The sequence below is a fragment of the Bison bison genome, unplaced genomic scaffold (assembly GCF_000754665.1).
Source record: "Bison bison bison isolate TAMUID 2011002044 unplaced genomic scaffold, Bison_UMD1.0 scf7180017864492, whole genome shotgun sequence".
In the NCBI taxonomy this organism is placed as follows: Eukaryota; Metazoa; Chordata; class Mammalia; order Artiodactyla; family Bovidae; genus Bison; species Bison bison.
This window is the reverse complement of record NW_011495051.1, coordinates 8,307,707-8,322,354: the sequence shown is the minus strand read 5'-3', so window position 1 is coordinate 8,322,354 and position 14,648 is coordinate 8,307,707. Positions and strand designations below refer to the sequence as shown.

General features: G+C 46.5%; 2 protein-coding genes across 2 annotated transcripts in view; both read right to left on the bottom strand.

Annotated features, from left to right (window-relative positions):
• Positions 1 to 840, bottom strand: part of EIF3G (eukaryotic translation initiation factor 3, subunit G) — a 4,829-nt gene extending 3,989 nt beyond the window's left edge. The window contains exons 1-2 of the mRNA XM_010828385.1: positions 731 to 840; positions 536 to 582 (exon numbers count right to left, since the gene is read on the bottom strand). Coding sequence (XP_010826687.1) covers positions 536 to 582; positions 731 to 750 — 67 coding nt within the window. The 5' untranslated portion in view covers positions 751 to 840. The remainder of the gene's footprint in view (positions 1 to 535; positions 583 to 730) is intronic.
• An 11,410-nt stretch (positions 841 to 12,250) lies between these two features.
• DNMT1 (DNA (cytosine-5-)-methyltransferase 1) overlaps positions 12,251 to 14,648 on the bottom strand; it is a 43,928-nt gene continuing 41,530 nt past the window's right edge. Inside the window, exons 37-41 of the mRNA XM_010828384.1 lie at positions 14,582 to 14,648; positions 14,106 to 14,269; positions 13,862 to 13,978; positions 13,007 to 13,097; positions 12,251 to 12,609 (exon numbers count right to left, since the gene is read on the bottom strand). The exon at positions 14,582 to 14,648 is cut by the window's right edge and continues 7 nt beyond it. Coding sequence (XP_010826686.1) covers positions 12,578 to 12,609; positions 13,007 to 13,097; positions 13,862 to 13,978; positions 14,106 to 14,269; positions 14,582 to 14,648 — 471 coding nt within the window. The 3' untranslated portion in view covers positions 12,251 to 12,577. The remainder of the gene's footprint in view (positions 12,610 to 13,006; positions 13,098 to 13,861; positions 13,979 to 14,105; positions 14,270 to 14,581) is intronic.

The following is a 14,648-nucleotide window of genomic DNA, read 5'->3' as shown; positions in this document are numbered from 1 at the left end:
GTGGGGTAGGGGTGGGCAGGGACAGGAATTCCCAAGCTGAAATCAAGGGACCTTTGGGATGATGCCTGCACCAGGAGTTGAGAAAGGCGGGACCAAGGGCAGAGGACTGGCCAGGAAGTGTCTTGGGATAGCCATCCAGGGACACGGAGCTGGCACGTAGTAACTTCCAGCAATGAGAAGCACAGGGGATCCCTGGCCTGAGGGCAGGGGAGGGCCATAGGCCTCCGGGCAATAGTATTAATACAAAGGCAGGAGCGTGGCTGTTAAAATTTCCTCCCCAGAGTAGGGAAGCGGAAGTGCTGGCATCAAGGACTTGGGCGGTGGCACGTTAGAAGATGGGCTGGCTGGTGAACATATGGAGCTGGAGATAGGCTGGCCCAGATGAGAGTGGCGCGGGGCAGGGGCTGGCCGTGAGGGGAGATGCAGGGTCTGACGGCGGTGCCAGGGTGGAGGATCAGAGCAGGCAGCAGTGACGGCCTGGGAGCGGCGGGGGGAGGCCGGGCTGCGGTGACCCGAGGCGACAAGGTAGACTCACCGTCCTCTCCTTCCTCTTCCACCTGGTCCGCCCAACTGGGCTTCGAACTGCGGGGACAAGTTTGTCAAAAGGAGGGATGAGTGAGGCGAGGCACGGCTCCCGCGGCCTCGACGCACCTAGGCTCCATATTAACTTCTAGGACCGCCCCCCACACCTAGTCTGCCTCCCAAACCCCCTCCACGGCCCCAGACTCACTCAAAGTCTCCGGTCGGCATTATAAAATCCCCACGCAGCCCAAGCCTGGGCCAAAGACCGGAAGTAAGAGGTGACAGAGACTTCCGGTTCCGCTGCCTAGAGCAGTACGGCTGCTCCACAGCGCCCCCTACGGACGGAGGTAGAGGTGCCGGCTGTGTGAGAGGCTGGGCCCTGGTATCTTCCTATTAATAGCTGAATAGAGGCTCGGCTCATTTACCTTAAAATCTTGTTTATTTATTTATTTGGCTGCGCTGGGTCTTAGTTGCGGCATGTGGGATCTAGTTCCTGGACCAGGAGCGCCTGCATTGGGATCACTGAGTCTTAACCACCGGACCTTTTCATTTACCTTTTTTAAAAAATTAAAAATAATGACAATAAGCTCAATTATATAGCTCTTACTGTTTGCAGGAACTGTGAGGAGGAAATTATCGTTTCCATTTTTCAGCTGAAGAAACCAAAACTGGTCTTCCTTGTCTGGAAAGAACTTTCCTGATTCAAATGACCAAGATATCAAGTCACCCCCTTACTATTCTCCCTCTTTGAGTAACTTTTTTCTTTCTTTCCCCTCCGAACGGTAAAGCTTGCAGGATCTTAATTCCCTAACCAGGTATCAGACCTGGGCCCTGCAGTGGAAGTGCAGAGTTTTAACCACTGGACCACCAGGGAATTCCTAGTAACATTCTTGGCTCCCTGATATAATCTTTTCCATTTTCTTTAATTTATTGCTTATTGTCCAGCTTTCCCTCTACCGCATGCATTCTCAGTGGGAGTGATATGACTCCCAAGGGGACCAAAATTAATTGTTCTGTGGCAAAAAAACAAAAAAACCAACTTGGAGATGACAATGACTTGTGGCCCTCCAAAGCCAACCCTCCCAGACAAAATCTTATTACTAAACATTTAATTTCTATTGTTAGGGAGAAATTAAATGTAATTAGATTAACACTGATTTAAATTGAAGATAATTCCATTTTTCTCTTTTAGAGGGACGATAATGAAAAAAATGGTAAAAACTGCTGTAGACTGCTGCAGAAAGACATTTGCCTGCTTCGTTCACTTCTGGGTCCCCAGCACCCTCAGGGTGTCTACACTTGATAAGTGCTCAATTTGTGGGTATTTGGAACCGATAGGAACCAGATTATAAAGGACTTTAAAAACTAGACTAAAGATCGTAGTCTCTTTTATATATATATATGGTTTTAAAAATATTTATTTTTATTTATTTGGCTGCATAGAGTCTTAGCTGTGGCACGTGGGAACTAGTTCCCTGACCAGGGATTGAACCCAGGCCCCCTCCATTGGGAGCACAGAGTCAGCCACTGGACCACCATGGAATTCCCAGCATAGGCTCTCTATCCTGCAGGATGTGGGGTGTGGGTGAGGCACTGACATGTTCTGAATGGTCACCCAATGTGACCAGATTTTCTTGTGAGAAAGATTATTCTAGAAGCCTGTAGAGGATAGGGTGGAAAGGAATAAATTAGCAGGAGACCAGGAAGGAGGCTGGGAAAATAAGTAAATAAAGAGAGTGGTTGGGAGTTCCTGGTGGTCCAGAGGGCAGCAGACGATGAGATGGTTAGATAGCATCACTGACTCAGTAGACATGACTTTGAGCAAACTCTGAGAGATAATGAAGGACAGGGAAGCTTGGCGTGCTGCAGTCCATGGGGTTACAAAGAGTCAGCCAAGACTTAGCAACTGACCAACAGTAACAATCAGTGGTTAGGACTTCAGACTTCTATTGTAGGGGTCACGGGTTCAACTCCTGGTCAGGAAACTAGGACTGCAAGCTGTGAGGCACCACCAAAAAAAAAAAAAAAAGGGCAGTCTGACAACAGATGAATCTATTATAAAGTTTGTACAAAGGGTCAAGAAACATTTGTGCAAACTCACTAAAGTTTACTTCAAGAAATGCAAAATCCAAACAATGAAAGTTGCAGTTGGGCAAAACTGTAAAAATTTGATATTACTCAGTGGTAGCAAAGATACAGAGAAAAAGACACTCCTGTACTTTGTTAGTGAGATTATGCAAACTCTTCAGATGGCATACTGATGATATCTACTAAAACTTAAGTACACATACATGTTTTCCTTTGAATCAGTTGACAATTCAACCTGTGAGAAAAACCTGGGAATGTATGTAAAGATGTGAGAACAAGCTATCCGAACAGTACTGTTCATGACAGCAAAAACTGGAAATTCCTATCTGTCCCTTAACAGCGGCTGGTTAAATAGATTAAGACGTGTTATGCTGCTGGGACTTCCCCGGTGCTCCAGTGGCTACGACTCAGAGCTCCCGATGCAGGGGGCCTGGGTTTGATCCCTGGTCAGGGAAGATCTGGCATGCTGCAAGTAAGACCTGGTGTAGCCAAATAAATAAATATTAAAAGAAAAAAAGACATGCTATGCTGTAATCTATTAAATGCTATTCAGTCCTTAAGGAAGTAGATCTACTTGAGTTCATGTTAAAAATACATCCAAGAAAAGAACATGAAGCAAGGTATAAAATGGCATATGCTATAGGAACCAATTTTTGTATATCTTTAATAATAGATAGATATGTAGATACATTCAAGCTATTTTAGGAACAGAATTATCAAACTATTGCTGAGAGAATGCTTTGAGAGGAAGCCATCGGGAAAGAGAAGGTTATTTTTTAAATGCTGTTTTAGTTAAAATTTTTACCATCTGATTTTTTTTTGGTTTAAATGTAAACATATACATAAACTATAAAATTATATTTTTCATGTTAATATATAGCACACACCCTATGTTACATATGCGAGATGTAATGTATATACAATATGTTTTTTAAATCTCTTCTTTTTTTGTATTTCCTTACTTGGCTGCAGCCTGTCTTAGTTGCATGTGGGATCTTTAGTTGCAGCATGCAAACTCTCAGTTGCCGCTTGTGGGGTCTGGTTCCCTGACCAGGGATCGAACCGGCCCCGTCCCCCACCCCCTGCATTGGTAACTTGAAGTCTTAGCCATGGACCATCAGGGAAGTCCTTTTAACATGTTTTTCATATTCACAAATTTGCATGTCCTCTTCTAGAAGGGGCCTAAGGAAATATACATCCAAGTGCCCTAAACTGGCTATAAGAAGGCGCCCAGTGCAATGTGGTTTAAAGGGTTGGAACTGAAAACAGCACAACTGTCATGACTAAGGGATTAGCTAAATATTGCCCAACGAGCTTCACCCGTTAGAGAAAACTGTGCCCATTTCTGGCTACCCAGAAGGACCTTAACCACTAAACACTGATGCTTCTGGGTGTTTCGATTTGGCCTCATCTTTATAGGCATAGTTTGTTTCATTGCACTTGATAGATTTCCTACCAATTGAAGGTTGGTGGGAACCCTGCATGGTCAGATGATGTTTATTTAGCATTTTTAGCAGTAAAGTATTCGGAGAAGGCAATGGCACCCCACTCCAGTACTCTTGCCTGGAAAATCCCATGGATGGAGGAGCCTGGTAGGCTGTAGTCCATGGGGTCGCACAGAGTTGGACACGACTGAAGGGACTTAGCAGCAGCAGCAGCAGTAAAGTATTATTAAATTAAAAGTTTTTTTTTTTCTAGACATAATACTATTGTGCACTTTAAATAGACTACATAGGGCTTCCCAGGTGTCGCTTGTGGTAAAGAATCCAACTGCCAATGCAGGAAGAGCTGTGGGTTTGATCCCTGAGTCGGGAAGATTCCCTGGAGAAGAAAACGGCAACCCGCTCCAGTATTCTTGCCTGTAGGATGCCCTGGACAGAGGAGCCTAGTGGGCTACAGTCCCACTGGGGTCACAAAGAGCTGGACGCCACTGAGCACATACACACGTATACACATAGTGTAAACATGACTTTAAAAAATTATTTTATTTACTTTGGGCTGCGCTGGGTCTTCATTACTGTGAGGGCTTTCTCTAGTTGCGGCCAAAGGGGTTTCTCCTGTGGTGGCTCCCCCTGTTGCACAGCAGGATCTTTGGAGCACAGGCTCAGTAGTGGTGGCTCACAGGCTTAGTTGCCTCACGGCATGTGGAATCTTCTTGGACCAGGGATTGAACCCCTGTTCTCTGCACTGGCAGTCTTCCCTTGTGGCTCAGCTGGTAAAGAATCCGTCTGCAATGTGGGAGACCTGGGTTCAGTCCCTGGGTTGGGAAGATCCCCTGGAGAAGGGAAAGGCTACCCAGTCCAGTATTCTGGCCTGGAGAACTCCATGGACTGTATTGGAGTCTCAAAGAGTCAGACATGAGTGAGTGACTTTCACTTCACTTCCCTGCACTGGCAGGCAGACCCTTAACCACTGGACCGCCAGGAAGTCCAAACATGACTCTTATTTATTTTTAAAATGTATTTCTTTTTGACTGTGTTGGGTCTTTGTTGCTGCTTGGGCTTTTCTCTAGTTGTGGACAGCAGGGATTACTCCCTAGTTGCAGTGCCCAAGCTTCTTATTGCAGCGGCTTCTCCTGTTTCAGAGTTCAAGCTCTAAGGCTCCATGGCTTCAGCAGTTGCGGCCCCCAGGCTCTAGGGCACAAACTTAATTGTTGCGGCACACGGGCTTAGTTGCTCTGCAGCATATGGGATCTTCCTGGATCAGGGATTGAATCCGTGTCTCCTGCACTGGCAGGCAGATTCTTTACCACTAAGCCATCAAGGAATCCCCCAAACATGACTTTTATATGCCCTAGAAAACAAACAAAAAAAAATTGTGACTCATATTTTCTTTATCGATTAATTTCGGTATTTGCTTTACTGCAGTGGTTTACAACTAGACCTGCAACATCTCTGAGGTTTGCTTGTACTTCCATCGCAGTATTCTTTCTGTATGGAATACAATTTTCTTTTTAGTTATCTATTTATTTATGTGGTGGCTACACCACACATCATATGAGACTTTAGTTCCCTGATTAAGAATCAAACCTGCACCCACTTCAGTGGAAGCACAGAGTTTTAACCACTGGACTGCCAGGGAAATCCCTGGAAAACTTTTTCTTAAACATTGAACATGTATTTTTTTTTCAAATCAGGTATTTTCTAAGGGATAATAAAAGGGGGCCAAGGGAAGCATAGGACAGTGGGGAGAAGCCTGAGTCCAAGGCTGGATGGAAAAGAAGTCCCTGAGCCATTCTTTTGGTCCTTTATCACCACACCAACATTCTTTCCACATCCAGAGACTCCACAGGACAGCAGCCAAGATAAGAGCAGGACTTCCCTGGTGGTCCAGTGGGAAAGAATCTGCCTGCCAATGCAAGGGACAGGGGTTTGATCCCTGGTCTGGGAAGATCCCACATGCCATGGAACACTAAACTCCTGTGCTCCTACTGAGCCTGTGCACCTGGAGCTTGGGAGCCGCAACTGCTGAAGCCCTCACATGCCTGGAGCCTGTGCCCCATGAGAGAAGCCACTGCAGTGAGGAGCCCCCTGCTCACCACAACTAGAGAAAAGCCTGAACACAGCAGTGAAGACCCAGTGCAGCCCAAAATAAAAATAATTAAAAAAAAAAAAAAAAAGACAAGAGTGGAAGGAACTCTACAGAGGGCGTCAGGAGGGGAGTGTGGACACTCAGGGTGTGGCACCGCTCAGAAATTTGGCAGCAGTTTCAAGGGACTCACTGGTGCTCATAGGTGGAATTCCACTTCTTGGTATTCTTCAAAAGCACCAGAAACACACATCCACAAAAGGTCACATATTAGGACATGCACATGAACATTCACAGCAGACTTATTCACAATGGCCCAAATTGGGAATCATTTGAATTTGTTTCTGCCATAACAAAATACCAGACTGAACAGCTCATAAACAATGAACATTTATTTTCTCACAGTTCTGGAGGCTGGGAGTCTGAGATCAAAATGTCCTCTGAGTCCTATCTCCCTGGCTTGTGGATGGCTGTCTTCTCCCTGTGTCTTCACATGGTCCTTATAAGGACACCAGGCCTGTTGGCTTAGGGCCCACCCTAATGACCTCATTTTATTTATCTTTAAAACATTTTTTTAAGATTCTATCCTTAAATATATTCACATTCTGAGGTACTGGGGGTTATTCAACATATGAATTTTGTGGGAGACACAATGCAGGTCATAACAGAATTCAAAACTCCATCAGCAGAGGCATGGACAAACTGTTCCATCTCTACAATGGAGTACCATGTAGCAATAAAGGGAAGCAAATGACTGATACAGTGACACGGATGCACGTCTCAGACACAAATGAATAGACACCATAGGATTCCACTGGTGTGAAATTCTCTAACAGGTGAAACTAACCCATAGTAACAAATCATCTGTGATCATCTCTTAATGGAGATGGAACCAGCTTGCAGTGCCAGGCAGGTGAAGGGAATTTTCTGCATCTTGATCTGGGCAGTTGATGACATAGGCAAATATACAAGTAGAAAGTCCAGCTATCCTTGGAAAAAAAAAAGAGCCAGATCTTTAGAAAAAAGTCCAGCTGCACATACATGTGTGCATTTTAATAATAAAATCTGGAAAGGAACAAATTAAGGATCAGAGTCAGAGTCAGACCATCCCAATTCATTGTTTGTTTTAAAAAAATTACGTATTTGGCCAAGTGGAATTTTCTCTCTTTGTCGTGGCATGTGGGATCTCGAGTTGTAGCATGCAGGATCTAGTTCCCTGACCAGGGATCAAACCCGAGCCCCCTGCATTGGGAGCATGGAGTCTTAGGTACTGGGCCACCAGAGAAGTCCCCATGTTCTCTGCTTTATTTTGATTGTAGTATTTCTTGCTTTTCAAAATCCCCTCATTCTTTGTGGAGTTTGTCTGCTCACTTTGTTCTTGAGACAGCTGGGGATGATGTTGGTCTGTGTGATTGCTGCATGCTTGCCCAGCACTGGAACCAGTGCTGGAATAGTCAGTGGTAGATCAGTGGTTGTGTGATTGTTTGTGTTAGTTTTCAATTAGTAGTTGCAAATGATTGCATGTCAGTGTGGACACATTACATATGTGCGTGATCGTGGTCATTGTGGCGATGATGGGGTGTTAGAAAAGCTTCCTTGTGACACAAAAAGGGGAAACAAGTACTGACCATTCGTTTTGGCCATTGTGGGATTCAGTGTCATCTTTTTTTCTATAGCTTGCTTTTGTTTGAAAATTGCAAACGTGCTTGAGAAAAACAGGTTGCCGATAGATACGCGTAGAATAGATGAACCTAATGTTTTTTAAAGATGCAGAAAATAACTGAGTTTAGGAACATGTGGTAACGGTGGAAAAACCTAGACAGGAAGGAAACACAGCAACACTTTCATCATGGTTGTGTCTGAGGAAGTAGCAGGCGGGAAAGACAGAGAGTCTTCATCTGTGCTTTGAATAAGCATTTCATTAAAAACAAAACAATCTGGACTTCCCCAGCGGTCCAGTGGTTAAGACTCCATCTTTCAATGCAGGGGATGTGGGTTCAACCCCTGATCAGGGAATTAGGATCCCACATGCCGTGGGGTGAAGTCAAAAAATAAAAAAACAAAAACACAACTTGGCTGTTGTGGAAAACAGTATGATGGGTCCTCAAAAATGTAGAAATAGAATGACTACAGAATAGAAATATGACCCAGCATTTCCGGGTATATACAGAAAGGAACTGAAAGTATGGCCTTGAACAGATGTTTGTACATCCACATTCATAGCAGCATGATTCACACTAGCCTGAAGGTGGAAGCAACCCTAGTGTCCATTGATGGATGAATGAATGAACAAAATGTGGTCCATCCATACAGTGGAATATTATTCAGTTTTAAAAGGAAGGAGCTTCTGGGAATTCCCTGGTGGTCCAGTGGTTAGGACTCTGGGCTCTCACTGCTGAGGGCCCAGGTTTATTCAGTCCCTGGTCAGGAAACTAAAATTCTGCAAGCTGTCATGGGCATACACCCGGAGAGAAACATAACTCAAAAAGATACATGCACCACAATGTTCAATGCAACACTATTTACAACAGTCAGGACATGGAAGAAACCTAAATGTCCATCAACAGAGGAATAAAGATGTGGTACATGTATGCAATGGAATATTACTCAGCCATAAAAGGAATGAAATAGTGCTATTTGCAGAGATGTGGATGGACCTAGACTGTCATACAGGGTGAAGTCAGAAAAATAAATATTGTACATAATGCTTCTATGTGGAATCTAGAAAAATGGTAGATGAATTTATTTGTTGAGCAGAAATAGAGATACAGATATAGAGGATAACTTACGGATAGCAAGGGGAGAAGAGGGTGGGATGAAATGGGAGACTGGAATTGACATATATACATTACTGTGTATAACAGATAACTAATGACAGCCTACTATACAGCACAGGGAACTATTCAATGTTCTGTGGTGACCTAAGGGCCTCCCAGGAGGTGCTACTGGTAAAGAGCCCATCTACCAATGCAGGAGACATAAGAGACGGGGGTTTGACCCCTGGGTTGGGAAGATCTCCTGGAGACGGGATAAGCCACCTGCCCACTTGAGTTTTCTTGGGCTTCCCTGGTGTCTCAGATGATAAAGAATCTGCCTGCAATTCAGAAGACCTGGGTTCAATCCCTTGTTTGGGAAGATCCCATGGAGAAGGGAACCCACTCCACTATTCTGGCCTGGAGAATCCCATGGACAGAGGAGCCTGGCAGGTGAGAGTCCACGGGGTGGCAAAGAGTTGGACACAACTAAGCAACTTTCACAATACTACAATAAAAATTAAAATTTAAGAAAAGATTCTGCAAGCCACAGGGCATGGCCAAAAAACCAAAACAAACAGAAGACGTGAGGTGTAGTTGATTTACAGTATTGTTAATTTCTATTGTACAGTAAACTGAGTCAATTATACATGTATATATTCTTTTTCATATTCTTTTCCACTGTGGTTTATCACAGGCTTTTGAATATAGTTCCCTGTGCTACATAGTAGGACCTTGTTTATCCATCCTATATATGATCATTTGAATCTGCTGACCCCAGACTCCCAATCCATCCTTCCCCCAGCCTTCAGAATTGGTGTTTAATGGGGACAGAGTTTCAGTTTCACAAGATGAAGAGAGTTCTAGAGATGGATGGTACTGATGTAATTGCAGTGTGAAATTACTTAGTGCCGTTGAACTGCACACTTAAAAATGGTTAAGGTGGAAAATTACATCATATGTATTTCACAATTTTAAAAAATTAAAATGAACATGTACGCACACACACACCATAAACCTGAAACCAGTAAAAACCACAGCGAGACACTACTAGGATGGCATTTATGAAACAAAAAGTAACAAGTGTGGGCAAAGATGTAAAGAGATTTGAACATCTGTGTGTTGCTAGCACAAATGTAAAATGGTACAGTTGCTATAAAAAAGTTTTTGCTGGTTCCTCAACAAGTTAAACATAGAAGTAGCCTGTGATCCAACAATTCTGTTCCAAGGTATATACTCCAGAGACTTGAAAGCGGGACCTCAGAGAGATACTTGTACATCAGCGTTTACTCCAGCATTATTCACAATAGCCAGAAGGTGGAAGCAGTGCAAATGTCCATTGACAGACTGATGGACAAAACGTGTATACATACGAGGGAATGTCATTCACCCTTAAAAAGGAAGTTCTGACCAGCGCTATAACACGGATGAACCCAGAGAGAGTTCTGCTGAGTGAAAGAAGTCAGATGCAGAAAGCTAACTATGATCCCATTTCTATGAGATGCCTAGAATGGGGAAACTCAGAAAGTATAGGGTAGAGGTTACCAGGGGCTGGGCGGGGGGAGATGGGAATGAGGGGTTGTTATTTAGTGGCTATGAAGATTGTTTGGGATGATAAAAATGTTCTGGAAATACAGTGGTGATGGTCCTACAACAGAGTGATTGTATTGGATGCCATTGAACTGTACACAAACACAAAAAAAGGCTTAAAATCCCTCAAGTCTGTCATGAACTTTGACAGAATTAAATTATCAGTCGTTAAGTCATTTCCGACTGTGACCCCATGGATTGCAGCACACCAGGCTTCCCTGTCCTTCATTGTCTCCCGGAGCTTGCTCAAACACATGTCCATTGAGTCAGTGATGCCATCCAACCATCTCATCCTCTGTCGTCCCCTTTTCCTCCTGCCTTCAATCTGTCCCACCATCAGGGTTTTTTCTAATGAGGTGGGCTCTTCACATCAAGTGGCCAAAGTATTGGAGCTTCAGCTTCAGCATCAATCCTTCCAATACATACTCAGGGTTGATTTCCTTTAGGATTGACTGGTTTGATCTCCTTGCAGTCCCAGGTCTGCAAGTCTCAAGTCTTCTCCAGAACGACAGTTCGAAAGCATCAATTCTTTGGCGCTCAGCCTTCTTTATGGTCCAACTCTCACAGCTATATGACTACTGGAAAAAACCATAGCTTTGACTAGACGGACCTTTGTGACACAATGGAAGAGTCTATCCAAGGATGCTCAGCATGGTGCTGTTTACAACAGCAGGAAGATGAAACATTTACTTACTTACTATGTGGTAGATTAGTTGTTAAGTCGTGAAGTCGTGTCCGACTCTTGCAACCCCATGGACTCTAGTCTACCAGGCTCTTCTGTCCATGGGGATTCTCCACGCAAGAACACCAGAGTGGGTTGCTATTTCCTTCTTGAGGGGATCTTCCTCACCCAGGGGTCAAACCTGAGCCTCCTGCATTGGCAGGCAGATTCTTTACTGACTGAGCCACCAGGGAAGCCAGACTACTTATGAAGGAGCTGAATGGATCTTACATTTGAACGCTCTCTAGTCCTTTAGTCTTGTGATTAAGGCACCTGTGACTTGCATGGCATGTTCCAGTAGAGGCGCCACCGAGTACCCTCCTGAATACATAGAGGTGGGGCACGTGCTACTTGACATCTTAACAGTGGCCCTCTGGGGTTTGTGCTGGTGAGTGACACTTGTTTGTCTGCTTCTGCTTCATTGTCATTTTATACAGGTCTTTCCCAAAGATGAGTCAAAGAAAAGGTTTGTTCCTCTTAGAATTCAGTCAGGCTGAAAACATGGAAAGTCCACCTAACAGATTCTTAAGTAAATACAGGGTCTGTCTGGGGGTGGCAGGCCAGGGCTCCAACTGATGATTCTCTTCTTGTGCCACCATCTGTTGTGTGGGGCTTCTGGCCTCGTGGTCACAAGACAGTCACTACACTGCCAGGCATCACAGCCCACTCCAGACCAAAGAGATAACAAGGCCACGAGGAAGGCCAACTAAGGCTTCCTGGGGACTTCCCCAGTGGTCCAGTGGTTAAGACTCCATGCTCCCAATGCAGGTTCGATTCGTGGTTGGCGAATTAAGACCCTGCATGCTTCACAGTGTAGCCAAAAAATAAATAAATAAAAGGCTTTCCTAAAAACACCACCAGCAAGTTCTACTTGCATGTTATTGGCCAGCACCGAGTCACAATCTCTACCCCAAATACACATAGAGTGATCTAACTTCAGACCAACACCTCTGTGGGGTCACACTTGGCACTAAGGACCCCACTCTCATCCTGCCTCAGTGGAGAGGCAGCCAGAAGTCCCTCGTAAATTGTGAGTCGCCACCCAGGGTGATTTATAGGAGAGATTTATTTGAAGAAATATTACAACATATAAAAACTACATAAAGTCTTAATTTCCACTTCATACAGTGGTAAATTTTATATAATGCGTAATAAAAAACTTTTAAAATCCAGAATGGACAAAGTACTGCACAGTTTGATCACTAAGTCAAATTAGCCGATAGGCAAATCTCACTGAAGAGCTTCATGTCAGCCAAGGCCACAAACACCGCATACGACACATCTGAACTGACTGATTGACATGTGAAAAATACAACAATATCAGTGCACGTTGGGGATCTCTGGTGGCAGAAACATGGGTGATAGGAGGAGAGAACTAGTCCTTGGCAGCCTCCTCCTTGATTTTAGCTGAAGGGAAATAAAAGGGAGAGTCACTGCAGGGAACGTATGCTACAGTAAGCAACAGACAAGTACGACAGGCACATCAATCAGGAGCTATGTTAATACCCAGGTGTCGATGTTAAAGGATGACCAGGTAAGAACCTGTGGCAGCTCTGTATCAACATTCAGAGAGACTGAGCACTACTCAGGTGTCCCCTAAAGGCTTCTAAGACTGCCTGGGTTAGCGTCCACGGTGGGCCCAGCCGAGCCAGACTCTGCCACAGGACAGAACCGGGCCCCAGTGCCTGTCCACTTACCCACCCGCCTGCCTGCTCAGTCTCACAGCAACCCTGAGAGAGACGCGAGGCCACTGGGTGGGTCGCCCCAGAACATCACACCCTTGCCGAGTCCGCCCCCACCATACCTGAGGCGCTCTCGCGCGCTTTGGCCAACATGCAGCGCTTGATCTCCAAGCCGATGGCTTTGGCCAGTGGCGGCGGCACAGCATTACCCACCTGCAGGAGGGAAGGAGGGCGACACCTGGTTTGGCATGGCTGGGGTCAGCACCAGCCTCCACTCAGACCCGGGCACTGGGTCCCTGGCCTCAGGCTCACAGAGGCCTACAAAGCCCTCCACTGGACCCTCTTCCCACCCCAAACACTGATGGGTCAAGAATCAGCCAGAGAAAGGGGATTTAAAGGGCTTTAGAAAATCTTAGAATCCAGATACAAAAGCCACCAGGTCTCACTTCTGGCTGAAAGTTGATACTCTGGGAGAACAGCATGTTGAGGGGGTGAGGGTGGTGTGAAATGGGAAAGTCTCGCTGTAACCCCAGCCATGCACCTGCATTACTTGGATGTACCTTAATTAAGAGCCAAAACTAGTACTCTGAGGAACAGGAGGAAATACTGGTTCATTTCAATGCTTAGTGACAAAACAGTGAATTTGCACCACCACACGCTCAGCCTGCTTTGTGTGATGTGCTGAAAGTTTCCTTTGGGCTAAATCTCCTTCAGCTGTCAATAGCAACCACACACTTAGTGATTCCGCCTGACCCATGAGGACCTGAGGCCCCAGGGATGGCGGGTTACCCGCTTCTTACCACCACCCTCCTGGGAATACTGAGGCCAGCCAGTCAACCAGCTGTGGGGGTTCAGCATCCCCTCAGAGGATGTGTGAGCCAAGCTCCCCACGGACCCACCCCACCCTGGTCTCCCTCTCGACGGGCCTGCATCGTGGGAGCTGCCGGCCGGCCCCGCCTCAGCGTCCGTCCACTGACCTGCCGGTGCTTGTCCAGGATGTTGCCGAACAGCCGATAGGTGTCGGGGAAGCCCTGGGAGCGGGCACACTCCCGGACGCTCACCACTCGGTGCTGCTCGGGGTGGAGCACGCGGCCCTGGAGGCGAGAAGCATGGTGGGGGAGGGTGTGAGAGGCGACCACCTACGACCGTGCCACCGGAAGCCCACGCTGGCCCTGGCCAGCGAGTCCGTCCCCACCAGGCCCGAGGGGCCCGCAGACCTACCTGCTTGCCCATGGGCTCGGGGTTGGTGACAGTTGTACTGAAGAAGCCGTCCCACTCGAGACGCCCGTAGAGGCCGGCCCAGTGGTTGTGCCTGTTCCCAGTGTGGGGTAGGCACCAGGGGATAAGGGTGTTAAACTGTCGGGCCGCAGGCTCACAGGGCTTGCCTGCAGGGAGAGAGGGCTGTGATGGGGCCGTGGGAGCGGGGCGTGAGGACAGTCCACCGGGCGGAGCCTCCCTATAAGCCCTGCTTTCAGCAGCCTTTATTTAGAGCAGGGACACCCAGGTCTGGTGGGTCTGCACCCAGCTCAGGGCCACTGGGCTCCTAAGCCCCTGCACCTCCTGCTGAGAAAGCCTGAGACCGTGCCCCTTCCCTTGAGCCCCCTGCATGGCTGCAGACCCTAAGGGGGCTGGAAGCTTCGCACCAAGCAGGAGGAAGCCATACCCAGAGGCCAGGGCACGGGGAGGGGGTGCCCCACCTTCCACACAGGAGCAGACCCCACGGAGGGCGCCGCTGCTGCTGCAGCCGTTCTTCTTGTCGTGGTA